This window comes from Myotis myotis, unplaced genomic scaffold, assembly GCF_014108235.1.
Source record: "Myotis myotis isolate mMyoMyo1 unplaced genomic scaffold, mMyoMyo1.p scaffold_m19_p_13, whole genome shotgun sequence".
Lineage (NCBI taxonomy): Eukaryota > Metazoa > Chordata > Mammalia > Chiroptera > Vespertilionidae > Myotis > Myotis myotis.
The window spans coordinates 18,661,181-18,686,685 of record NW_023416317.1 but is presented as its reverse complement, the minus strand read 5'-3'; the positions used below and the strand labels follow the sequence as shown (position 1 = coordinate 18,686,685).

Below are 25,505 nucleotides of genomic sequence, written 5' to 3'. Positions count from 1 at the left end.
AATGTCACCCCCAATAAATTCAACAACAAAAAATGAAACTACTAAAGAATTAGAACAACAACAACCATCAACTTAAAAAAAAAAGGATCTGTTAGTACCACTGGAAGTCCTTGGGGGTCCTACCAGTGAAGTTGCTTACTCTGGCTACCAGTTCATCAGACAGTACTGAGCTCTCAGGAGCAGGTCAAGGCCACTGTTCCTCTGCTCAAACCTTCCAGCAGCATCCCATCCTAGTCACTGGAAATTCAATGGCACGACCAAGGCCCAGAAAGCCTTGCGTTTTCTGGCTTTGGGCTAGCTCCCAGATTTTATCTTCTCAAAGTCTCCCCTTGCTTATTTCATTCCTGCCATATTGGCCTCCGTGCTATTTCTATTAGTTTTCTGTTGTTACATAATAAATTACTGTGTAGCAGCTCCCCACTCCCATCCCCCAGTCTTTTACTATTATCTTACAACTAGAGGCCCAGTGCACAAAATTCATGCATGGGTAGGGTCCCTAGGCCTGGCTGGTGATTAGGACCGATCGGGACCTTCCGGCTGCCAACTGGGGCCTTCCTTCCCTGGCTACTGGCTGCCAGCCAGGGACTTCCTTCATTCCGCGCCACCCTCTGGTGGTCAGCACACATCATAGCGAGCAATCGAGCTCCCAATCTCCCCGCTGAACTCCCGAGGGGACACTTTGCATATTAGCCTTTTATATATATAGACTAGAGGCCCAGTGCACAGATTTGTGCACCGATGGGGTCCCTCGGCCTGGCCTGCTGGGATCGGGCCGAAACCGGCTCTCCACATCCTTCAAGGGGTCCTGGATTGCAAGAGGGTGCAGGCCAGGCTGATTGACCCCACCGGTGCACGATCGAGGCCAGGGAGGAACCACAGGAGGGCTCCAGGGCGTGTCCAGCCCATCTCACCCAGTCCTGATCGGCCAGACCCCAGCAGCAAGCTAACCTACCGGTCAGAGTGTCTGCCCCTGGTGGTCAGTGCGCATCATACCAACTGGTCGAACAGTCAAACACTTAGCATATTAGGCTTTTATTATATAGGATAGTCTGCCTAGAAGGTTCAGCATTCACCCAGGTCTCTTGTGAAAGGCTGACATGCATGGTACGTCCAACTCTCCAATAAGTGAATGATGCAGGGGCCCAAGCACTGGCCTCTGACAAGTTTGAATCCCAGCCTAACCACCTTCCTACAAGACCTTAAGAAAGTCATGCTACCCTCTTTGGAACTCATTTCTCATAATCTGTAAAATGATGAGTCTGGACCAGCGTAGTATTTCCCAAACTGTGTTTCTTAGAAAACTAATTTTCGAGACATTTCATAGATTAAAAAAGAAAACAGAAAAATATCCAGTGATCAAATAAGTGTGAAACATGCAGCATACTGAATGTGCCCACTGTATTACACTCTCAGATCCTGCTACTGATTCCAGTGGGATTCGAGCTAATAAACCTCTGAGATGGAAGATTGAGCTGTAGCTGCTGCAATCCCCATTTTGTTTCGTTACAGATAGTATGTACTCACCAAAAGTTACTTTATTATTCTTCTGACATCTAATTCCGAAATGGGCGATTCCAGTCGTGAAATGTGCATTCTGTGTGCCAATATTTTCAGAAGCTGGGCAAATCCCTGATTGCTTCATGAAGTCGTACGTGAAGAAGGGTTCATACGTGGCCGCTCTGAGTCTCCATGCAGCCCCGGTGGCCCTGTGGTCAAATTCACACGGACACATTAGTGACGTGGCTTCCTACCTCTCAGTCACTGCCTTGAATTGTAGTAAAGGGGCAGGGACAATTGCACTGCTCTGGACGCCACACTTTTTTAAGGGTTGGGGAGTGCTGCCAGGTCAAGCACAATCCAGAGTTGCTGACATCAGCCCCCAAACACTCAGAGACTCCAGACTGAGTAGGGAATCTGCCTGCGCTTTAGGCAAGGAACTTCAGGGGACCTGGTTTCTGAGGGAGTGCTGTCCCTCACGCTCTGCGACAATGGAAATATCCTCTGATCTGCCTGCTCAGTAAGGTAGCCATCTGTGTCTACTAAGCACTCATAAAGTGGCTGATGCCACTGAGAAAGTGGAATGTTAATTTTGTGTCATTTTAATTCATATAAATTTGAGTAGTCACTATGTGACGTCAGTCAAGTTACTTAACTTCTCCAGCCCTCCCAAATCCAACCACTTTTTCCCCATCTCTCTAACCCCCTTAATATTTTGAGGAGCCTCCATCCTGTTTTTCACAGTGGCTTCACCAATTGACATTCCCACCAACAGTGCACAATGGTTTCCTTTTCTCCACATCCTCACCAGCACTTGTTATTTCTTGTCTAGTATATGCAATGTAATGTTTTTGTTTGAATTTCCACAGAATACCCCTGACATTTCTGGAAGGATCCACAAGAAGGTAGTGATATTGGATGTCTCCAGGGAGGGAAACTGGGTAGCCAGGGGGTGGGGTTGTGAGGGAAAGTTGTTGCTAAATACACTATTATACTTTTTTTAAAATTTTGAGTCATGTAAAAGTATTAAATTTTAAAAATTACATTTTGTTAAGGAGAGATATTGGACATAACAAAAGCTATTTTCATTGTGAGGTAGAAAAAAAATGTAGCATAAACATTTTTCTCCTTTTCTAAGCTTGATCCTCTCCTACCTTCCATTCCTCACGTGCTGAGGGAAGGCCTCCTGCCAGGGGAGGGCGCGCTCGAGTTCATTCAAGCAATTGGAAAAGGTTGTCCAGAGAAGGGTGTCACTGGGGAGTGAGGTGTTGCATGACCTCCAGGGAGGGCCAGCCCAGGAATGTAGCCCCTCCCCCACAATTTCAGACACCAGAGTCAGAAGAACCAGGAAGTATGTGGAGAGACAAAAAGGCAAAGACAAGCCAAAGGTCTGGGAATAAGACAGACACTGGATTTCAGCAGCAGCCCCAGGCAAAAGACAATATACAGAGCAGTCAGCATTCTGAGCCAAAATATCGATCAAAAGCAAAAGTAGGATACAAACTTTTTCAGACTTGCAAGCTGTTAGTTGTTAAAGGACGTGCTTCATCAAAATGAGGGAGTGAACCAAAGGAGTCAAGCTTGGGATCCAGGCAAGAACAGAGGCTCAGGGGAGCCTAAGAACCCAGGGGACCCTGGTGGCACTGAAGGAATACTCAGGACACCTGGGAACGGAGTATGGGATTGCCATAGGGCTCCACGCGGCTGTGAAAACTTAAAATGGCTACGCTGGGCAACATGTGGCATCTGGCTGTCAGGAGCTTCTCTGAATACACCTTAAAGAACAGGGCCTGCATCCCACCAAGGAGAGGCGATGACAGTGGGTTGGAGGAGTAGGCTGTGTTTTTGGTATTTCCTTGAATTTTAGACTTTACAAGCCTCTTAGCCATTGGCTGGTGGGGATGAGGTAACCCACATCCTGAATTAAGTCTGCCCTACCCTGGGTCCCTGGTCCAATTCTGTCTAAGGACAAGTCAGAGCTCAGGTGTCCTTTGGGAAGCTTTCGCTGATTTTGCCTTCACCCCCTGCCAGCTGGATCAAGCAGCATCCACCAGGACTTCCACCATCACTGCTGGGGAGCTCATATCCATCAGTCAGTGCTGTGCTCCTGCACCCAGCGCGGGCCTGGCACACACAGTGGGTCCAGTAAATTAGCCCACAGGCTCTCTGGAACTGAACCATCTGAGGGAGGTGTTGCACACAGCTTCCAGCCCCGAGAACCTTATTTTTTGGGTAAGGGGAACTCACAAAGGGGCAGGCTGGCCCACCGGGAGGAAGTAAGGCCTAGTGGGCATATGATGGGTTTAGGAGCAGAGGCAAAGGTAGGGACTTCTATCACCCTCCCTGGGGGCCCTGGGCTCAGGGGCTTTGAGTTGACTAGCCTGCCTTCCCGGAGGAGGAAAGGGGAAGAGAAATCCCTGGGGGGTGGGTTTTGAGTCAGCTCCACTGTCATAATGGAAACAGCACAGCCCTGGGCGCAGGACACTTCCCCTGTGTGGCTGCACGGTCCTTATGAGATGGAAATAACAGGCCTGCACGGGGAGTCGGGTGTAAGTGACAAAGGGTGATCTGCTGACATCCCGATGTGAAGGGGGACCCTGCCGCTGACCCTGCAGTGACAGCCAGCCAGGGGCTCGGAGCGGTGTCCCAGGACGAGTGTTGTCCATCCGGGGTGGAGGGGGCTGAGCTGAGCCGGGAGGAACAGAGGCCACCGGAGGGGAACGCGGTGCTGAGACGCACTCACGGTGTCAGCCCAGCACCTCAGGACATCCTCTTCCCTCCTCCCCTTGCGCAAGGTCCGGGCCAGCAGGAGGCGCCCGGCTGCCCTGAGCCCTGCGCGGGCCCCTGGAGCGGGGAGGAGGGGCAGCCCCTCTCCACGGCGAGGGCCCCACCCCCACACGCGTGGGTGGACAGTCCGCCTGCCCAGGTCACCGTGGGGCACGGGGCGCGACTTCCCTCTCTGGGCCACACTTTTCCGGCCTGCGAAGTGGGGTTGGTAACGGCGTTTGCTTCTTAGGTTGTTAAGCGGTTTGACGAGCCCGACGGCAGCAGGCGGCGCACGGACTCCGCTGCGAGGCTGGGGTTTAGGGGAGTCACCGCCCGCCCGCCCCGCCCCAGCCCGCCCGGCCCGCTTCCTCCTCCCGGGGCCGGGTGGTGTCCGCCCAGCCTTCCCGCCAGCCCCGCGCTCCGCCGGCAGCCCCTGCCGCGCCATGTCCGCGGGCTGGTTCCGCCGCCGCTTCCTGCCCGGGGTCGCCGGCGGCCCGCTCCCCGCGCCGCGCTCGCCCCGGCCGCGCGCCAGCCCCGTGCCCTACCGGCGGCCCCGCTTCCTGCGCGGCTCGGGCTCCTGCCCCGGCACCCCCGACGCCCCGCGCCGCCCGGACGCCCGGCCCGTGCGCTGCCCCGCGCGCGGCCGCACGCTGCCCTGGAACGCAGGCTACGCAGAGTGAGTGCCCCACACCCTGCGACCCCGCCCGACCCTCCCCTTTCAGCGACCCTGTCCCGGGACCCCTCACCCGGACCCCTGCTGATCCAGCCGGGGCCTGTGCTGAGCTAGGGAACAGGCTAAACGGAGTGAGTGACCCCCTCCCCAACCTGCGGCCAACTCCTTCTTGCCCTCATCTCTGGGCTCCGACAGCCTTCCCCTCCTCCACCTCTGCCTTTTGGGCCGACCTCCCTCAGAGAAGAAGGTTGCAAGTTGGCAAGGATCTGCACCCCTGGGCTTCCAACATGAGACAGGGAGACTGAGTGGAGTGCCCGCATTGTGGGCTATGGCGATACCTCCCCGGTACACACACCCCCCCTGGGTTCTGGCTTATGCTGTGTGGGACAGGGATTCTCGCTTACATGGGGGGTGGGGGAGAATAGCAAGGGAACCCCAGATTTCCCCAGCAGCCCCCCCCGCCCCCGACCTCCCAGCCAGGTCAATAGGCAGGCTTCAGAGGAGCTGGGCCCTGCGTTTTGCCTTAGGTCACTGAAGAGTTAAGAAACTTACACCATCTTTGTCCAGACATAAGGGACAGCGTGGGGGCTATTGCCCAGAGGGAGGGCTCCTCCCTGTGCACCTGCTCTGGTCTCTGTGCCCACAGGGACATGGGTGTGTCCCTGGAGGGTCACTGATCACTTCCTGGCCTCAGGATCATCAATGCAGAGAAATCGGAGTTCAATGAGGATCAGGCCGCCTGTGGGAAGCTGTGCATCCGGAGATGTGAGTTTGGGCCCGAAGAGGACCAGGAGTGGCTGACCTTGTGCCCAGAGGAGGTGAGCACACCGGGTTGAGCCCCTCTTACAGGCTGGGGCCAGGACTGGGGCTAGGACTTCAGGCTGAAGTTGTTGCCCTAGTGCCCCATGCTGGGCCAGGGATCAACTGGGGAAGCCAGGAAGAACCTGACACCAGTCCTTTCCTGGACAGTTCCTGACCGGTCATTACTGGGCACTGTTTGATGGGCACGGCGGTCCAGCTGCAGCCATCCTGGCTGCCAACACCCTGCACTCCTGCCTGCGCCGGCAGCTGGAGGCCATAGGAGAGGGCATGGTGGCCACTCAGCCCCCCATGCACCTCAGTGGCTGTTGTGTCTGCCCCAGTGATCCCCAGTTTGTTGAGGAAAAGGGCATTAGGACAGAAGACTTGGTGATTGGGGCTCTGGAGAGCGCGTTCCAGGAATGTGTAAGTTAAGTGTGGTTTTTGACTGGGGAAGGAGTGACAGTTTTGTCCCCAGGGACCTGAGAGACCTTGGGTGTGGTAGTCACCCTCGATGTTTGAGTTGGGAAGACAAGATTGGGTTGGTTTGTTCCTAACAGTCATCATTATTATCATAACCCCTCCCATTTATCCAGCGCCTACTATGTGCTATGTGCTCTTACCTGCATCATCTCGTTGCACACCCTGTTGGTCCTTGGTGCAGGAGCTGGCTTCCCTTTCTCACTCTTTTGAGTAGGACTTCCCTCCCTCCAGCGATACACACAGATCTGACCACGGGGTCCTGGAGACATAGCTAGACTTTGGACTAGGACTGCCAGGCTGGTTGGTGGGGAAATGAACTGCAGGATGAGCACTGGGGACAGAGTGATATGGTGGCAGTACAAGCTAAAGTGGCCTCTGTTTGCCCCAGGATGAGGTGATCGGGCGGGAGCTGGAGGCCGCAGGCCAAGTGGGTGGCTGCACAGCCCTGGTGGCTGTGTCGCTGAAGGGGAAGCTGTATGTGGCCAATGCCGGAGATAGCAGGTGAGTGAGCTCGGAGAGTGGGGCAGGCGGCAGGCAGGCAGGACAGGCAGTGGGGACAATGAAAGGGGGCTGGAAGTGGAGGGAGGGAAATGGGGAGGCTTGACTAGCTGAGCTATTTGTACACCTGGTCTATATGGAGTCTGAGTGGACAGCAGATGCCAGAGAGCGCACAGGGCGAAGGGGCTGAGGCTTTACTCTGCAGGAGGTTATGGAGGGCTTCAAACACGGGGGCGTGGGCAGAGCAGGCCCCTGGCCAGCAGAAAGGAGGCCATGGGTGACGTTGGAGGCTTCATCACAGCCCTCTCCCTCTCCTCCCCAATCCCATCCAGGGCCATCTTGGTGCGGAGAGATGAGGTGCGGCCTCTGAGCTCTGAGTTCACCCCGGAAAGTGAGCGACAACGGATCCAGCAACTGGTAGGTGCCCTTGGCAGAGGGAGGCTGTGGAGCTCCAGCTCCTGGGTGCAGGGCCACCAACAAGAGCCTAATCGGAGCATGGCCTCCCTACCCCAGGCCTTTGTCTACCCTGAGCTTCTGGCTGATGAGTTCACCCGACTGGAGTTCCCTCGGCGACTAAAGGGGGATGACTTGGGGCAGAAAGTTTTGTTCAGGGATCACTACATGAGCGGCTGGTGAGCAGGATGGGGGTGGGGAGACACACGGGGTGTCTAAGCCCAGCTCTGTAGCCTGGGGCAATCCCATCCACATGGGCAGGGTGGGCCCTATGTTGAGGGAGAGGAGGTGGGAAGTAGGGCCTGGGTTGATACTGGGTCTGCTCCTGGTAGGAGCTACAAGTGCGTGGAGAAGTCGGATCTCAAGTACCCACTGATCCACGGACAGGGTAGGCAGGTCAGTGAACAGCTCCCTCCAAAAATCCCTCTTCAATTGCCCACTGCAGAGGCGGGAGCTTCTTTGTGCTGTGGCTGTGGCTGGTGTCTTGGGTCTGCTCCAAGGCCACAGGATGTTTCTCCCTCAGCCCAGGGTGCCTGAGGACCACAGTCCATCTCTGTGCTTTACTTGTGCATTTGCTGGGGCTATTTGCTGTCACCTCACATCTCCCTTGTCCCCAGGCTCGGTTACTGGGAACACTGGCCGTCTCCCGGGGCCTGGGAGACCATCAGCTCAGAGTCCTGGATACAAACATTCAACTCAAGCCCTTCTTGCTCTCTGTCCCACAGGTGAGAGGGCAACAGCCCACCCCAGCTTCCTTCCATCTACCCAGAAAATGAGGCTGGTGGGAGCCAGGAAGGGAAAGTTGAGGGATCCTCAGGCTTAACTTGCAGGTGACAGTGCTGGATTTGGACCAGTTGGAGCTGCAGGAGGAGGATGTGGTTGTCATGGCAACTGATGGGCTCTGGGATGTCCTGTCCAATGAGCAGGTGGCACGGCTAGTGCGGAGCTTCCTCCCTGGCAATCGAGAGGACCCACACAGGTACTGTAACTGCTGGGGACCTGCCTGGGCCTGGGTGCAACAGCAACACCAAGTAGTTACAGCTGAGAAGACAGCACTGGCAAGCCTGGCTCACGGCAGGGTCAGGATTAGTGTGGTCTCTAGATTCCAAGGGGTGGGGATGTCTGTGGGTCCAATCTGGCTCTCACAGGTTTGCAGCTTGCCTGGCCCCTCAGTTGGACTGCATGGCTTGGTCTCCAAGTGTCTAACCCAGCGCAGTGAGTTCTCCCTGAGGGTGGGCTTTGCCTCTTTGCTCAGCCCTGGAGTACATCTGCAGGATGATCCCCACAGGTTCTCGGAGCTGGCCCAAATGCTGATACACAGCACACAGGGGAAGGATGGCAATCCCACAGAGGAAGGGCAGGTGTCCTACGATGACGTCTCTGTGTTCGTGATTCCCTTGTACAGCCAGAGCCAAGGGAGCAGTGGCCACTGAGGATTCAGACACCATATCCCAAAACCACTCAGGCTAGGTGCAATGTGAGCATCCCTCCACTGTGGTCAACAGCACGCCTGCCTGCCTGCCTGCCCCCAGACACAGCCCAGGGCTTTTGCCCCCACCCCCACCCATTTCAAGAGGAGCATTTATTTATACCAGGCAGTCAGAACTGAAGTGTCGAGAACCCAGCTCCCACGGTCCTCCCTTTGGCAGGCAGCTGGAGAACAAAAAGGGGCAAGGAGTCCCAGTTGGCTGAGTGGGGAATTCCCTCCAATGACTGCTCCTGCCTCTGGCCTTGCATCCCAACTGCTCCTTCCAGTCCCCTCCCCAGGCTGATGCCCCAATGCCTTTCTTTTGTTGCTCCCCATCACCTCCCTATGATTAAAAGTTTGTGTGCAGAAAAGCCCTTGTGAATCGTGAATTCCTGTACAGCTTGGCATTACAGTTTACCTTCGCTTTTACCTTCCAAAAAATCAGTCTTAGTTCTACCTTGCAAGCTTGCATATAGCACTTTTTTTCTGTGGCCTCCCTAGTTTCCAGCTTGGGGTGAGCCGCAGTGAGAGGACTGCTGCCTGGGGAACAGAAAGGAGGTCTCCACCACCACCTGTGAGCTCTGGGCTTGAGGTACCAGAAGGGCTGCCCTTTTAACTTGTTTTTGAATAGAAATTCCAAGGCTTGCATTTTGATGGGCAGCTTAATTTTTTACCCTTCCAACAAGACTATTTTACAATCTAGCACTTGCCAAGACTCAAGTACTGGGAAAGTATTTGTTCAGTTATAAGGCAATCACCTTCATGACCTCAACCTTACTCGACTCTTCCCTGATCCACTATTTTGGTTTACAATTGAGATGAGTTCTTATCAGGTAGCACACAGCCTAAACAGCAGCTAGGAAAGACAAGGGCCAATAGGCCCTGGAATTGATGGTAAAATTCATGTATTTACTAACTCCTTGAGGAGGCTCTCAGACCCTCTTTCCGGCCCATTAACTCATTTTAGACTCCATTTCCTAAACCAGTGGTCGGCAAACTCATTAGTCAACAGAGCCGAATATCAACAGTACAATGACTGAAATTTCTTTTGAGAGCCAAATTTTTTAAACTTAAACTATATAGGTAGGTACATTGTTACTAACTTAATTAGGGTACTCCTAAGGCTTAGGAAGAGCCACACTCAAGGGGCCAAAGAGCCGCATGTGGCTCACGAGCCGCAATCTGCCGACCACGGTCCTAAACGTTTTTTAGGGAAGATAGGAAAAACTACAAAATTTCTCGTTTTTCAGTCATATCCCATAGCCCAGCATTTCTGGACCTACATCTGTCCACAGTCTGGACCTCCATGTATCCTGACAAACTGGTCGGCCCCAGCCGCCCTGGGCAGCCTCTCCAGGACTCTAGTTGGCAGCTGGCAAGGGCAGGAGTGTGCCCGGATAACCTGCAGGAGTTTTACTTCCCCTTTCCTCAGTAGTTTCCCGCCCCCAAGAGTGTGGGCAGCATCCTGTGTCTGCCTCTCGCCCATATCAACAGCTGAGCCAGCTCATCCTCTTGCTCCTCACACCAAAGGCTGAAGCCAAGGGCGTGGGTGCAGTGGGTCTGTCAACTACAAGCAAGCTGACAGGAGTGACTGCAGCAGGAACAGCTACACTGACCTATGTATTCATGTCTCAGAGTCAAATGCTGCAGCAGCGCTCCCACTGGGTTGTGAGGTCTCTTCCTCTTTGAGCAATCTGTCAACCTACTGCTCATAAGCTGGGATGTTCCCTCTGCTGCCTTTCACAGCCCTTGGCCAACCTCCAATGACCATGGGCAAAGTAATGGGCCTAAGACTGTCTTCTCTGGTCCAGAGAGGGCCGGGAATAAGGCACATGGCAGGTGCTTGCAGCTCCAAGGATAGAGCAGTTAGAATACAGGCTCTAGTAGTTACCAACTCACAAGCCAGGCAGTGGTTACCAAGCAATTGCCAGGCCGTCTGCCAAAACTGGCATAGAAGCCTCAAAGAGGCCCCACTATCCTTGCCCCCCAAAAGCTAAGGCCTAGCAGGACAAATCTTATTCCAGATAGAGGCTGCCATTTTGATTAAGAGCTGAGATAAAAGTGGGGATGAAAGGTAGCCTGAGGTACATGCCAGATGTAAGTCTCTGAAGATCAAGGTTGGCTCAGGCTGGCCTTTCCCATTCACTCATTTCTGGCCATATGGTTGCTTATTAGAGGCTGGGGTAGAGGAGACTCACGCTGCTATTCACCTGAGGACTGAGTTTAGTGGTTCCTCCCACCAGCCCATAGTTTAGTCACCAGGGGCAGTCAAGGGCAGTCCCAGGAAGCACAACCAACCATCCACACAGTGTTTTAGCGAAGCCCACTGTGAGCCAGGAGTCAACCCATCTCACCCTCCAACTCTAGGAACCAAACAATGCTACCGAAACTCAAAGGAAGAGGCTACAGCCATAAAATTCTGTTTAAGACAGATAACATGGAAAAATGTTTATGTTAAGTACAAAAGGGACATAAAATTGTATATACAGTAGAATAACAACTATGTAAACACACCAAAAATCTACACACAGAAATGTCTAGAACACTTAACACCAAAAGATTAACAGTGATAGCATTTGGGTGGAAAACTGATTCTTTCTAAAATTCCCAAATTTTCTTTAATAAGCACTAATTGTTATTGCAACCAGAAGTTTTTCTTAAAAAAAACAATAATAATAATAATAACCAACTAGCTGGTGGCTGAGCAATGCAGTGTTGTTACTGTCGCATACAAATCGGTGGCTCTGGCCCGACTTGAAAGTGGTGAGCAGCCCCTCCTCACTAAGAACTCAAGCACCTCTGGCTCCACTGTGAGCATCCATGCAGCCCCAGCCTTCAGCCTCTTTGGCCAACAGCCTTTATTCTCTTTATTCTGCCTTATTCCCACCACCACATCATCTCCAGTCACTTCCAGCTACGTCGTTTTCCTTTCCTTCCTAACTCAGGAGCCAGGTCCTTATAGAGGCCATGAGTGCATATTTTCAAAGGACATGGTACCTCAGCTTTGGACACACAACTCAATACAATTCATTTTCCTGCTGACAGGAAAATTATGCTTGGTAGCTGCTCTAGTTACAGATATGTTAATTATGCAGGTTTTCTGTTAACCCTGTTCCAAGCACTCTCTGAAGTTATCCCTACTATGAATTTTCTATCCCGGGAAAGTCAGGAGTTCATTTGGTTTCTAAAATTTCCTTCACTATTAAATTGCAAAGCTATATAAAGTGAGTATCACAGAAGCTGCAGGTCCTAGTCTACATTGAGAAAGATGCATGCCCCTTGACCTTTAAGTTTGAGAACAAGTCAAAAATTGCACCCTGGCCAGTGTTCTCAGTGGTTAGAGCATCAGCCTACGCCAGGTTCAATCCCTGGCCACGGTCAGGGGCTTGTGCAGGAAGCAACCATTTCATGTGTCTCTCACATTGATGTTTACCCCTCCTTCCCTCTCTAAATATCAATGGAAAAAATATCCTCAAGTGAAGATTAAAAAAAAAAAAAAAAAAAGTAGCTGCTAAAACAAAATAGTAATTGCTTGCAATTCATAGCCTATTTCTGCTGCTGAACAGAGGCAGTAATGGCTTGCTTTCCCCCTAGCAGACATGTACTCTTGGGCAAGTCCTTGTGGACAAATCATTACCTTGTTGAGTCTGTTTCTGGAAGAGCAGGGAGTATGTTACCTGCTTAATTAAATGTTTGGGAATTTAGTAAAATAACATGCCATTCATCCTGCTCTAAGAAGGCCATGCAGGGGAAGAAAAGCCATAAGCTAGCCACAGCTCATCTCAACCCTGATCAGGACCCCTCCCTCCCCCAAGAGAAGGCAAGGAACAGAAACAAGAAAGAAGACATAACAGGTAAACAGGAGTGACGTGTAATTGGTAAAGCCTCAAACTGAAAATGCCGTGGTTCCAGCATCCTGTCCCCAAATACTGTAAGCCAGACACAGAAGGCATGCAAAAGTGACTGTCACACATATAAAGGTGCAGACAGAATATCACCAGGCAAAAAAGGGGGCTAATACTGCAGAGAGGGCCCCAAAGTGCGGCTTGATGAACACAAGGGAGTCGTCCCAAGACCCTCAATTAGCTGCCATGGGAATAGCAAACACTTGGAGCTTTGCTCCTTAAAGTCTCCTAAGGGAAAATGTAATAGGGAAGACTCACAAACACTTGTGGCAAACACTATTAGCAAGGATGCAGTCTTTCCCCCAGGCTGTTCTTCAGCTAAACTCCAAGAAACAAGTATTTTATATATATATGCATACATACACCCTATCCTATATAATAAAACCCTAATATGCAAATCGACTGAAAGATGAAATGACCAGTCGCTATTACACGCACTGACCACCAGGGGGCAGATGCTCAAAGCAGGGGCTGCCCCCTGGTGGTCAGTGCACTCCCACAGGGGGAGCACCGCTCAGCAAGAAGCTGGCCTCACGGCTGGTGAGCATAGCGGCGGCAGCGGGAGTCTCTCTCCCGCCTCTGTAGCAGCACTAAGGACCCCTTGGGGGATATCCGCTTGCTGGCTTAGGCCCGCTCTCTGCGCAGGGAGCGGGCCTAAGCCGGCAGGCAGATGTCCCCCAAGGGGTCCTGGACTGCGAGAGGGTGCAGGCCGGGCTGAGGGACCCCCACCCCAGTGCACAAATGTCATGCACTGGGCCTCTAGTATACATATATATGTATGCACATACACAGATATATTTAAATGAAGGTGTACACACTGTGCTAAAATACAAACAACAGAAACCCAAGATCATATATAAAAAGGCTAATATAACATATAACACAGGCCTGGAGCCAGCTCATGGTTAAGAGCTGGGAAGGGATGGTATCATCAGAAGACTATGTACACAATTTGTGGTGGGCAGGGAAGGCATCAGTGTAAACAACTCAAACTCACTCCACAATACTGGCCCCACAGGAAAGTGTGATGTATCTCATGTACAAAAATAGACTCCCTTGCTTTTGTACACAACCACACTGGGTAGGCACCCAAGAGGACCACTGGTTTGTCTTGATGAGAAGGGACCACACTAGGCTACTGCTATACCTCCCAGTCCTAGGAACTCATCTGCTACCCCTTCCTCCCTTTCAGGTTCTTGGGTCTTTTCCCACCTAAAACCCAGAGCCTGAGGCATGTCTAGGTCACCCACCCTCAAATGACTATAACTTGACTCTTCCTAGCAAACAAGGTCTTTCTGTATCTGTCCCTTTCTGACCCCAAGATATATGAAGACTTATTTCTGTAAATGTTTGGCACCTAAGTAACATATGGTTGTGGATTATACCACAATGACACAGGGAGACCCAGTAATAAGACATGCAGGGTGAGGGCAAGGGGCACTGAGCTGCTCTAGCATCTCAAAACCAGAACTGTGGCTTCCCATGCATTTATGGGGGTAAGAGAGGGGATGTGCAGAATTAATAACTTCACCAGCTCCTCAGCAGCAAATACATTCAAAATTGAAGGCGCCTTAAGGGCCCCACTATACCCTAATCATGAGTCTGGTCATCCTCTGGAGGAGCTTGGTGCAGTGGACAGCTAGAAAATCTGAGTCCCAATTGAATCTGCCCCACCAAGAGTCCTTTTGAAGAAGCTTGGCAAAGTACTTTTTTTTCTTTTGAGCAGATGTACAGCACATCCATGGGAAGGCCATGTGAAAAGATGCTCTCCAGCCCAGTCAAATGATCCAGTCCCAATATTAGATCAGTCCCTCTGAGTTTTTTCCTGCTGGCCACACTCACTGTACAGAAATAGCCAAACAGCATCAGGATCAGTCATCAATGGTGGGCAACCAGAAGGCCTGGAAAAAGAACATAAGTCAACTTTAAAAAGCCAAGTCGCTCTCTTAACTACTAAGGGTTCTTTTACCCCTTCCCACAGCGTCAAGCTGTCCAACCCTTATGGCTGGTGGCCTTCTCTCCCAAACAACCGACTCTGGCAATCTATGGAGAAACACTCCACTTTACACGGTTCTATTTCCCTCCAATACTGCTACCCTTTTTATCCTTACCACAGTGGCCCAGTGGTAAGGATAAAAAGGAGTGCTGACCAGGAGGTAGGCATCTGGGTAACCTAGCCTCATACTAATGTACAAGTGACCCTCATTGAAAGGCCCTACCTGCCTGATCTGTAAAAAATGAGGATTGGACTGGATGGTTTTGATGCTTTTTTTTTTAGGTTTTCTTAGGAGGAGGGGTGGGGGGGAGGGCCAGGAAGGTAATGTGTTCTGGGTAAGTGCCTCATCCTCCAAATATCCAGGTAGGTTTAGAAGATGCCAAGGGGAAACTGGTGGCTGAGACTCATGATGCTTTGTTCTGCCAGTGTTATCTAGGAAGAGACACAGCCTGGAGAAAATTTTCTAAGTGGTGAGTTATGATCAACTGTAAGAATTTCTGAGGAATTCAGCGATAAACTGAGAAAAACGGAAAACTTATAGGTTACAACCACAAAAGGCTTGTTCAAAGTATTTTAAGAAGACAAAAAGCTGTCAAAGCATAGCCCAGATAGTTTGGGCATAAAACCAGGAGCCAGAGCTAAAACTGGCTTAAGATCTCCGGGGAGCTCACAGGTGATCCCAGATCATAGAAAGAAGAGTAAAAATGAAAGGCCAGCCCAACCAGAGATCAGAGAGTAAGAGGTGAAACATGGAAACAACAGCTGAGAAACAAACTTGGGTGCTTGTAATGAACCTATTTAGAACACAGCTTGCTGTGCTCATTGAAACACCCACAACCCAACTGAAGGACATCTCCCACTGTTCACATACCATGTTGGAACATGCGCTGGCAAAGGTCATGAACTTGGGGTTGAACTGCAAACAGGTAATGGGGCCTGTATGTTTGCCATCCAACACAGCTACTTTTATACCGCTCTCTCCATTCCAGACATGGATCTTGCCATCCTCTGAACCTGAATAGAATGATCAAGGAACACACAACAGCTCAAAGCACAATAAAAAGGGAAGTGGGAAAGAGACATAGATTGGCATGTAGAAAGAAGTCATGTTTCAGGACCCAGCCCTCAGCAGAAATTGAGAGGGAGGAGAAGCGGTGAAGAAAGGACACTCTGGGAATTAATCTTGATCCTAGTTATTTGTTCCTAAGCAAATAACTTCCCCTCTGACTTCAGTTTTCTCATTAAAAATGGGGGCTGGTATTTAAATCCAGCTGGTATGGCACAATGGTTGAGCATCAATCAACCCATGCACCAAGGTCACTGTCAGGGCACATGCCTGGGTTGTTGGCTCGATCCCCAACAGAGGCATGCAGGAGGCAGCCGATCAATGTTGATGTTTCTCCCTCTCCCTTCCTCTCTCCCTAAAATCAATAAAAACATTTTTTTTTAAATGGAGGCTAAATATCATTACACCACCAACACCTAGCCATTAAGGTGACTGAAATGGGGGGATGAGAAGAGATAAACCAAAGAACTCATATACTTGTATGTATAGCCCATGGACACAGGCAATAGGATAGTGAAGACCTGGGGGGTGGGTAGGGCAGGGAGGAGGGAGGTCAAGGGGGGAAAAATGGGAGATATCTATAAAACTATCAACAATAAAAAATATACTTTAAAAATGATTGAAAGCAGGATTATATCAGAAAATCAGTATTACTAATAAGATGGTGCTTGTAGAGTTTAACTCTAATGCTAGTCCAGGAAAGACCAACATTAATGCCAGTTCCCAGTAAAGAACTGCAAAGTCAGAATAGTTTAAAGACACTATACCTTTGGCATACAGTGATACACAGAAATCTGAGAACATCTTAACAAAAGGATAACAAATATTATCTTAATTAGTTAAAATTAACAAAAATAATAGAAACAAAACCTCAGTATTAAAAAAATAACCCCCAAAGGGTATAAAGAGCACTTACCTATCATAATAAACTGGGAATCCGGAGTAAATGAGGCCTCCAGTGTGACAGCTTTGCTGTTGGCATAACCCTAAAAAAACAGAACAGTTCTCTTGCCAAAGTGCCCTTAACAAAAAAATAACTGCCTAGAAACACTGACCCAGCAGACTCATCACCTTCCTTTCTGTGAAACCCTCTTCTCATGCACAACGGCACCAAGTTTCCAAACGTGGCCCCACCCTTTACCATTCACTGCCTACTCTAGCTCCAGATTCAGGAGGGCAAGAAAACGTTTATGGTCACAAATTATATGACATCTAAACACTAAACTTGGGTCACTGGGTGAGAAGTGAATGTCTCAGAATCCAAGGGAAGTAAGTTCATATATAGGAACAAAATGTAAGCCTGTGCCTCAATCAGTGAGTCAAGGATAGCTGTTTGTCTCCACTAACCAGTGAACACAACTCTCAGCCCAGGAGACAGGAACATGGAAACAGCTAAGTCAGCTCACCCCAAACGTGTGCATCACCACTCCCTTGAATGCATCAATGAGACGAATGAAGCTGCCATTGGTGGAGATGAGGATGAGTTTGCCATCGTTGCTGAACTTAAGTCCTGTCCACTCACAAGTCCGATCGTACTGCATCTTAAATGTTGCAAATGGCCCCTGCAAAAGATAAAAGCAGCAGCCCCAATGCACATCAATAATTCCTTCTGCCTGAGCTCTTATTCTATCCCCTTTGGATTCCTTTTTGACTAGGGAAAGCAAAGGATGAACTGCTGCTATGACACTCTCCAATATCTACCATATACCTCTCTATCATAGAAAAGGTTCTTAAAGCCCTAGCTGGTTTGGCTCAGTGGTTAGAGCATCAGCCTGCAAACTAAAGGGTCTTGGGTCCAACTCGGGGTTGCAGGCTCGATCCCCAGTAGGGGACAAAGGCAGCAGATCAATGATTTTCTCTCATCATTGATGTTTCTATTTCTCCCTCTCTTTTCCTCTCTGAAATCAATAAAAATATATGTTTTTTAAAAAGTTCTTAAAATGTCCATCTCACCCATCAAAACTTCCACAATATCAAGAGAGCTTAAGGATTTACCTTATCAAAAGAGCGAAGGTCATAGAGTTTGACCATTTCAGAATTGACACCGGCAGCAAAAATTAACCCTTCTGGATCAAAAGAACAAACTGGCTTGCCCTGTAGATGCATGAGGCCCTAAGAAAACAGAAATAAGAAAAAAAAGTTAATGAACCTAGGGTCCTATCACTATAAAATTTACTTTTCCCAAAGAAAACTAAGAGACACAAATAGATACCAGCCTACCTACAGAAGTGAAAAAGTAAAACTGAAATGAAGCTTTTATAAAAAAAAACAAAAAAAAAAAACAGGTCTCCATACAACTGATTTCAGATCAACCTTAACTGTATTTTATAGCCACTAAATCCAAATAACAAATCTGAGGCTAAAAGGCTCCAGGAAAACATTTTTAAAGCAATAAGCCACAGAGCATAATTTGCTTAATTACCAGCTACCTACCAGGAAATCAGATTTTCTCCAAAGTTTTTTAAAAAGACTCTGGGATCCCAGAATAGAACCAATGCTTTCCCCCTTTCCTTGAGAGGGAGAGTTGATGACAGTGCCTACCATACATAACACTCAAAGTGTAACTGTGAGGTACCATTACCTGGCAGTTAGGAGACCGGAGATCCCAGAGTCGAATGGTCTTATCAAGAGACCCAGAAATGAAAGTGTCATCCACAGGTGACATGGACAAGGCCACCACCCTGAAATGCATTGAGATAAATAAGAGTTGAAGCAAAATACTTACAAAAACTGGATGCGAACCTTAAACCACTCTACCGGCTTACATATATACTAGGTGTACCGGTTAATAATGACGTATTCCATAATCAAAGAAAACACGATAATTTCAAGAGAAATATCAAAAAGTGCTTTATTCAAAGTAATGTCCATCACTAGCTACACATTTCCCTTTTATCATTCAGGTAACTTGTGGATACCATCCCAATAGAACTTTTCTTGTTTTGAGGCAAACCATTCAGAGACCCAGTTTTCCACTTCATACATTTTGAAGCGCTGCTCAGAAAGTGCGTGTGCCATCGATCGGAACAAGTGGTAATCTGAAGGAACAAGTGGTAATCTGAAGGAACAAGTGGTAATCTGAAGGAACAAGTGATAATCTGAAGGAGCAAGGACTGGTGAATACTGCGGGTGGGTTAATACTTCCCAGGCAAGATCTTTTAATGTGTCTTTAACTGGTTTTAAAGTGTGTGATGGTGCGTTATCATGAAGCAAAATTACTCTGCCATGTCTTCGGGCACATTCTGGTCATGATCAAAGCGTGATTCAAATTGATTATTGTTGGTAGCAATCAGTTTTAATGGTTTCACCTGTTTTAGAAGCTCATAATACACCACACCTTCTGGATCCCACCAAATGCAGAGCATTGTCTTCTTTCCGAAACAACTTTGGCCCTGCAGGTGATGTTGATGGTTAACCTGGATCAACCCATGATTTTGTGCATTTGGGAATTCTCAAAATAAATTCACTTTTCATCGCCAGTCACAATTCAATGCAAAAAAGACTTTCTTTCGTGCCGTTGAAGCAACATCTTACTGATGACTTTTCGGTTTTCCATTTGTCTTTTGTTCAGTTGATGTGGCACCCATTTTCCTTTCTTTAAAATCTTTCCCATTGCTTGTAAACAATTGGAAATTGTTTGCTGAGCAACATTTAATCTTTCTGCAAGTTGTTTTTGCATTTGACATGGATCTTCATCCAATAATGCTTGTAAGTGTTGGTCTTCAAACTTTTTCAGTTGACCTGGACGTTCTTTGTCTTTCACATCGAAATCATCAATTTTAAAGCGTTTAAACCAGTGTTCACAAGTATCTTGAGATGGAGCATGTTCACCTTTATAAGCTTCCTGAAATATACGATCACTTCTTCTTCAAAATAAAGTGAATTAAAACTTCCCACAAATGTTTTTTTTGGCATGAAATTTGACATTTTTAAGCGTAAAAAATATCTATGATGTTAACACCTTCAGCGAATTTGACACATGAAGTTTTGAAGCTTGAAGTCAATACAACAAAATGGCATACATATCAAATCGTATATATATCAACATATGTGTAACTCCATCTATTGAAAAAAACCCACATTATTAACCGGTACACCTGGTAAACCTGTTCTCCCCAAACTGCCATTTTAAGGAACACACTACACAAGCAATCTGGATAATCAAAAGCCAACTAATATAATTAAAAAAGCAACTTAAAGCTGTAGCATAAAAATGTATGATTCCAATGCAAATCAAAACACAATGAAATACCACTTCACAACCACCAGCATAACTATAATCTAAAAGAGAGATAACGGAAAAAAAGAGAGAGATAACAAATGATGGTGAGGATGTGGAGAAGTTGGAATCTTCATACATTGCTGGTGGGAATGTAAAATGGCACAGTTCCTTTGGGAAAAGTTTATAGTTCCTCAAAAAACAAGAGTTGCTATGACCCAGAAATTACAAGAAAAATGAAAATGTCCACACAAAGAAAGTACATGTATGCTCACAGCAGCATTATTCATAATAGCCCAAAACTGGAAACCCAAATGTCCATCAACTAATGAATGGATAAGCAAAATGTGGTATGTATCCATACAATGGAATATTATTCAGCATTAAAAAATTAAGTACTGCCCTAACTGGTTTGGCTCAGTGGATACAGCGTCAGCCTGCAGACTCAAGGGTCCCAGGTTCGATTCTGGTCAAGGGCATGTACCTTGGTTGTAGGCACATCCCCAGTAGGGAGTGTGCAGGAGGCAGCTTGTCGATGTTTCTCTCATCGATATTTCTAACTTTCTATCCCTCTCCCTTCCTCTCTGCAAGAAATCAATAAAATATATATATTTTTTAAAATGAAGTACTGATTCATGTTACATACAGTATGTATGAACCTTGGAAACATGGTAAGTGACGAACACAAAAGGCCACATACTGTCTGATTCTATTTATACAAAATGTCTAGAAGAGGCAAAGCTATGGAGACAGAAAGTAGATTAGTAGTTGCCAGGGAATGTGAATGGGTACAAGGTTTCTCTTTGGAGTGATGAAAATGTTCTGGAATTAAGATAGTGGAATGGCTGCCCAGCTTTGTAAGTGTACTGAAAACCACCGAACTGTTTACTTTAAAAGGGTGAATTTATGGTACTGAACTACATGGGATACTTAATGAGTGGTCTGTGGTCTAGACTAAAAGTCTATACCCAAGTGGCACCAGCATGGCTGGGAGGGTGGGCTCACACTGATCACTGAGGTCACTCCCAGGACTGATCCAACAGGTCTGGACTGAGGTCTGAGAATTCAAGTTTCTAACAAGCTCCTAGGACAGTGAGGTGAACCTTTTGAGCTCGGCGTGTCAGCATTTTGAAAAACCCTAACTTAACTCTGGTGCCGTGTCACATATAGAAATTTTTTGATATTTGCAACCACAGTAAAACAAAGATTTATATTTTTGATATTTATTTTATATATTTAAATGCCATTTAACAAAGAAAAATCAACCAAAAAAATGAATTCGCGTGTCACCTCTGACACGTGTCATAGGTTCGCCATCACTGTCCTAGGACCTAGGTCAGTGGTTGGCAAACTGCGGCTCGCGAGCCACACACGGCTCTTTGGCCCCTTGAGTGTGGCTTTTCCACAAAATACTCCATGCAGGCGCACAGGTACAGCGCGATTGAAACTTCGTGGCCCATGCGCAGAAGTCAGTATTTTGTGGAAGAGCCACACTCAAGGGGCCAAAGAGCCGTGTGTGGCTCACGAGCCGCAGTTTGCCAACCACTGACCTAGGTCCTAGGAGCTTGTTAGAAACTTGAATTCTCAGACCTCAGCCCACTGATCTAGGTGATAGACTGCTAATTTGGGCATTACACTTACAGAGCCACAGGCCTGTGCTACCAGCAACTATATTTTTGATATAGGTCCCTTTTTATGATTATCCCATTAAGAATTACCCACTGTCCAGCTGGGTGGCTCAATAGTTGAGCATTGACCAATGAACCAGGAGGTCACAGTTTGATTCCCAGTCAGGGCAGATGCCTGGGTTGCAGGCCCAATCCCCAGTAGGGGGTGTGCAGGAGGAAATCAATCGATGATTTTCCTCTCATCATTGATGTTTCCATCTCTATCCCCCTCTCCCTTCCTCTCTGAAATCAATTTTTTTTAAAAAGAAAATCGCTCACTAAAAAAACATTTCTTCCAAGGACTCATCCTGAGCTCTCCTGTCCTCTCTGCTGGTGTTCTTGCTCTGCCATTCTGTGCTCTGAAGAGACACCCTCCTCCATTTCCCCAGCATTTGGGCCTGGCCTGCAGAGAAGGACCACACGTGGCACCACTTTACCTGCCTCCCAGGGCATACCATGGCCCTGACCATGGGGTTCTTGAGGTGTGAGCTCTGACCTGTACAGTGACTGTGACTCTACCATATCGCCTATGAAGAAAGCCCTTGTGAAAGTAGACATTCAGGTGGCTCTTCTGGGTGTATGGACGAATAGTTCTATATTCTAGCTTGACTGCAAAACACTTCATAGATCTAGCAGCTGGTATCACAAATAAAGACTATAGGTATAGAGGAGCCCTGGCTGGGTAGCTCAGTTGGTTACAGCATTGTCCCAAAACACCACGGTTGCAGGTTTGATCTCTGGTCAGAGCACATACATGAATCAACCAATAAATGCATAAATAAGTGGAACAATGATGTTTCTCTCTCTCTCTCTCTCTCTCTCTCTCTCTCTCTCCCTTCTTCTCTCTAAAAATCAATAAATAAACTTTTTAAAAATTACAGAGGAAATATGCATATTGTACTGTTTCATTTTGACAAAGAAAAGCTTGAAGTAAAAAAGATGACTGAACTAACTGCACAGCTCATTTGTAAATAGATTTTTAAAATCTAGACATAGAGGAAATTCAAGTTTTGAATGATACTGAAAGGGGTTCAGGAGGTTTTTGGTTCCACTAGAAAGAATTAAAATGTACACCATGAACAGAAAATGAAAAAAATTTACTTTCCTTACCATTTACGTTTTTTAAAATTTTTCTTAAAAAAAAAAAAATCTTCCAATGTAACATTTACACTAGCTCCCCAACTCAAAAATTTAAAATATACTGTAAGCCAAAATTTCCTGGGAATGCTAAGGTGATAATTAAAACAGAGTGAGCAAAATGCTTATAGACATGCAATTTTATGCCACAGCATTCAGGTCAATAGCTCAGAGGAAGTCCATCTTGGCAAAAAAACTTTATGCTGAGAGGTACAGGGAACACAAACAGGAATAATACCTCAACTCTATGGAAGCTTAACTATCTAGTCCAGACAACTCCAAGAGAAGGCCAGGGAAGGCTTCCTGGAAGAGGTATTACCTGTGGTAAACATGATTTCAATGGGAAACACCTTTCCAGAAGGTGCAAGATAGGAAGTCATGAGGCTCGTGTTCAATTCACCGCAACTGAGTGATAATGCTGGGGGAAAAGTCAGAGCCAGAGGAAGGAGAACCTGAGTCCAAGGGAAAGGAGTAGGCAAATGTGGAGAGCCTTTAAGGCTTCCTGAGGGATGTTGTGGTCAGAACTATAATACAGGGTGCTAAAGCAGGATGGTGAGGGATGGGGAGATTAATTAGGATTTGACAATAATTCACCTGACAGGACATAAGCCAGAACAGAAGCAAGGAGAGAGTAGGGAGGAGAGCGACACAGGGGATTAAAGCTAGATAGAATCAATAGGATTTAACATCTCACTGGAGGGGAAAGGGAGTCAAGAGACAACAGAGGCTTTGAGTCCAGAGAATCGATAGGAACAGACATGAAGAAACATGAGGTAGACAGAGAGGAGATGACTCAAGGAATAGAACAATGATGGATGGAGTGTTGGACCTGTCAGGTGGGGGACATGGAAAAAACATCTGCACAGATGTGTATAAAACCTGTAGGTGGAAATTGAGTCTGGAAATCATGACAGACATGGGCTAAAAATACTGATTTGGGAAGCCATCTGAGTAGACATGAATGAAATCAGGGGAGATATTTTTTTTAAATACCAAGAAGGAGGAAAGGCTAGAATAGAACCTTATATATTTTAGAGCCAAAAGGAGAAAGAGAAGCCAAGAATAGCGAGAGAATAAAACCGAGATGGGAAAAGTCAGCTGCAAACTGGGGAAAAAATGTTTTACTGAAAAGTTGAGCACCTCCAAAAAAGCCCAGGGCAATGAATTTTAACTGGAGGCAGCAGGGAACGGGAAGTAAAACAGCTTAGAAAAAACCCCATACATGACTCTGGGACTAGATGGTGAAGACAGGAGTATGCAAATTACTCATATTTGACAGTGAAAAGGAGTGGGTGATAGGCTCCAGAAATAGATTTAAGATAAGAGACCAAGTAAGTTTGTAGACAGCAAGGAAATGTCCAGTTAAGCAGATGAAAGCAAACAGAGGTTGGTTTTGTCAAGGAAGAAAGGCTACTCTTTTTTCAAGGAAAGAGTTCGAAGGAAGAGCAGAATTTAGGTGAAAGAAATACAATTTGAAAAGAACTTATTTTGGATGGCCTTGATTTTGTCAAAAAGAGAGGGACAAAGTCTTCTACTAATAAGAATCAGGTGGTCAAGAGATTGGACAACTGGGAAAATTGGAAAGAATTTTGAACAACTGCAATCAACTCAATTATAGACAACAGTACATTAGTGAACATTAATTTGATTACAAACAAACAAAAACATCTACTTGTCACAAGCCATTCACTGTCTGGCACTACCGTAATCAACAGCTGCCGCCTCTTACCTTCAGTAACAGAAATGCCCTGCCCAATCAGAGTGCAGCCTGTCAGGGTACTCTGCCACTCTAAGCCTTACTTGGTTTCTGGACATTTGCAAATGAAAGCAGGAGGAAATAACCCACTCCCTGTGATTAAAATATCATCCAAGGGAAAAATGTGTTTAACATTCAACCAAAACTTGACAAACTAGAGAAAAAAATACTGAGGAAATTGGCAAAGGAGACAGAGAAGCAACCTACACTACCAAACAGGATAAGGAAACAAGCTTCTTGACTTTTAAAAGTAACAAAGGACAATTATTCTTTTGCATCCTCATTAAGGTCCCCACATAGAATGTTTGTATAAAGCAGAAACCTGCTGAAATGGGACCACCTTACTGGGAGGCTTCATATATATACAGATACCCCTTTCATTGGGGTTCCTAAATGCTAACTGTATTTTTACTACATAGGTTTCCACTGAATATCTTTAATCTACCATTTTTCCTAATTACATTTTAACTGTGATTTTGAGACAGGCCAGTAAACCAGGACAAGTGGACTAGGGAAACTAAGATCAGACTGTTAAACAGCAGTTTACAACCATCTAGAAAATCAAGATGCCAAGCAGTTACAGCCATCTAGTACAGCAGTCACCAACCTTTCAGACCTCACAGACCAGCAGTGGTCTGCGGACCAACAGTTGGTGACCACTGCTCCAAAGGTTTCCTTAAACCAGCGGTCGCCAACCTTTCAGACCTCAAGGACCACCGGTTGGCGACCACTGATCTAATATATCCTATCTTCCCTAAACCAGGGACACTTGAGTAAATGTTTTGTACTTCTCCTCCTAACCACAGGGTAAATAGCTTAAATCACTCCAGGAAGGGTGACAGCAGAAATCCAATTAGTGCCATTTGCCAACCACAACCAAGGACAGATGAAGAGAAAAAACCTCATTTTGGTACATCAGCATAAAGCTGATGAATATTCTATTGAGATTCTCTCCAGAGACTTCCCCTAAACACCCAGCCTTTAAAACCCCTCAAAACAAAGTTCCCAGCCTGCGTTCTCCTTCCTACTTCTTTCCCCTAGGCATGTATCTCCTGAACTCCAAGGGACCCCACAAGGCTTGCAACCAGGACAGCAATGGGCAGTGGCAGATCATCCCCAGAGC

At 47.3% G+C, this 25,505-nt stretch overlaps 2 protein-coding genes across 12 annotated transcripts in view; one reads left to right on the top strand and one right to left on the bottom strand.

Annotated features, from left to right (window-relative positions):
- Positions 1-1,381: 1,381 nt before the first annotated feature.
- Positions 1,382-25,505, bottom strand: part of WDR82 (WD repeat domain 82) — a 33,586-nt gene continuing 9,462 nt past the window's right edge. The window contains exons 4-9 of one of the 2 annotated variants that reach the window (XM_036332024.1): positions 18,185-18,284; positions 17,599-17,715; positions 17,010-17,165; positions 16,520-16,589; positions 15,409-15,551; positions 1,382-1,706 (exon numbers count right to left, since the gene is read on the bottom strand). In XM_036332024.1, the coding sequence (XP_036187917.1) occupies positions 1,665-1,706; positions 15,409-15,551; positions 16,520-16,589; positions 17,010-17,165; positions 17,599-17,715; positions 18,185-18,284 (628 nt within the window). In that variant the 3' untranslated portion in view covers positions 1,382-1,664. Of the gene's footprint in view, positions 1,707-13,306; positions 14,443-15,408; positions 15,552-16,519; positions 16,590-17,009; positions 17,166-17,598; positions 17,716-18,184; positions 18,285-25,505 lie in introns of those variants that run through there. The other variant, XM_036332025.1, reaches the window with a different exon arrangement.
- PPM1M (protein phosphatase, Mg2+/Mn2+ dependent 1M) lies at positions 4,624-9,001 on the top strand. Of its 10 annotated transcripts, none has more exons than XM_036332017.1 (10): positions 4,625-4,939; positions 5,631-5,754; positions 5,906-6,160; positions 6,606-6,718; positions 7,048-7,132; positions 7,229-7,347; positions 7,501-7,564; positions 7,786-7,893; positions 7,999-8,147; positions 8,574-8,749. In XM_036332017.1, exons 1-10 carry the CDS (start codon positions 4,707-4,709, stop codon positions 8,599-8,601), a joined length of 1,278 nt encoding a protein of 425 aa, XP_036187910.1. In that variant the 5' UTR covers positions 4,625-4,706; the 3' UTR covers positions 8,602-8,749. The 10 variants fall into 10 exon arrangements, with proteins under 10 accessions (XP_036187914.1, XP_036187910.1, XP_036187908.1 ...); XM_036332013.1 differs by having other exon boundaries at positions 4,627-4,939; positions 8,457-8,749; XM_036332022.1 differs by lacking the exon at positions 4,625-4,939 and adding an exon at positions 5,089-5,281 and having other exon boundaries at positions 8,457-8,749.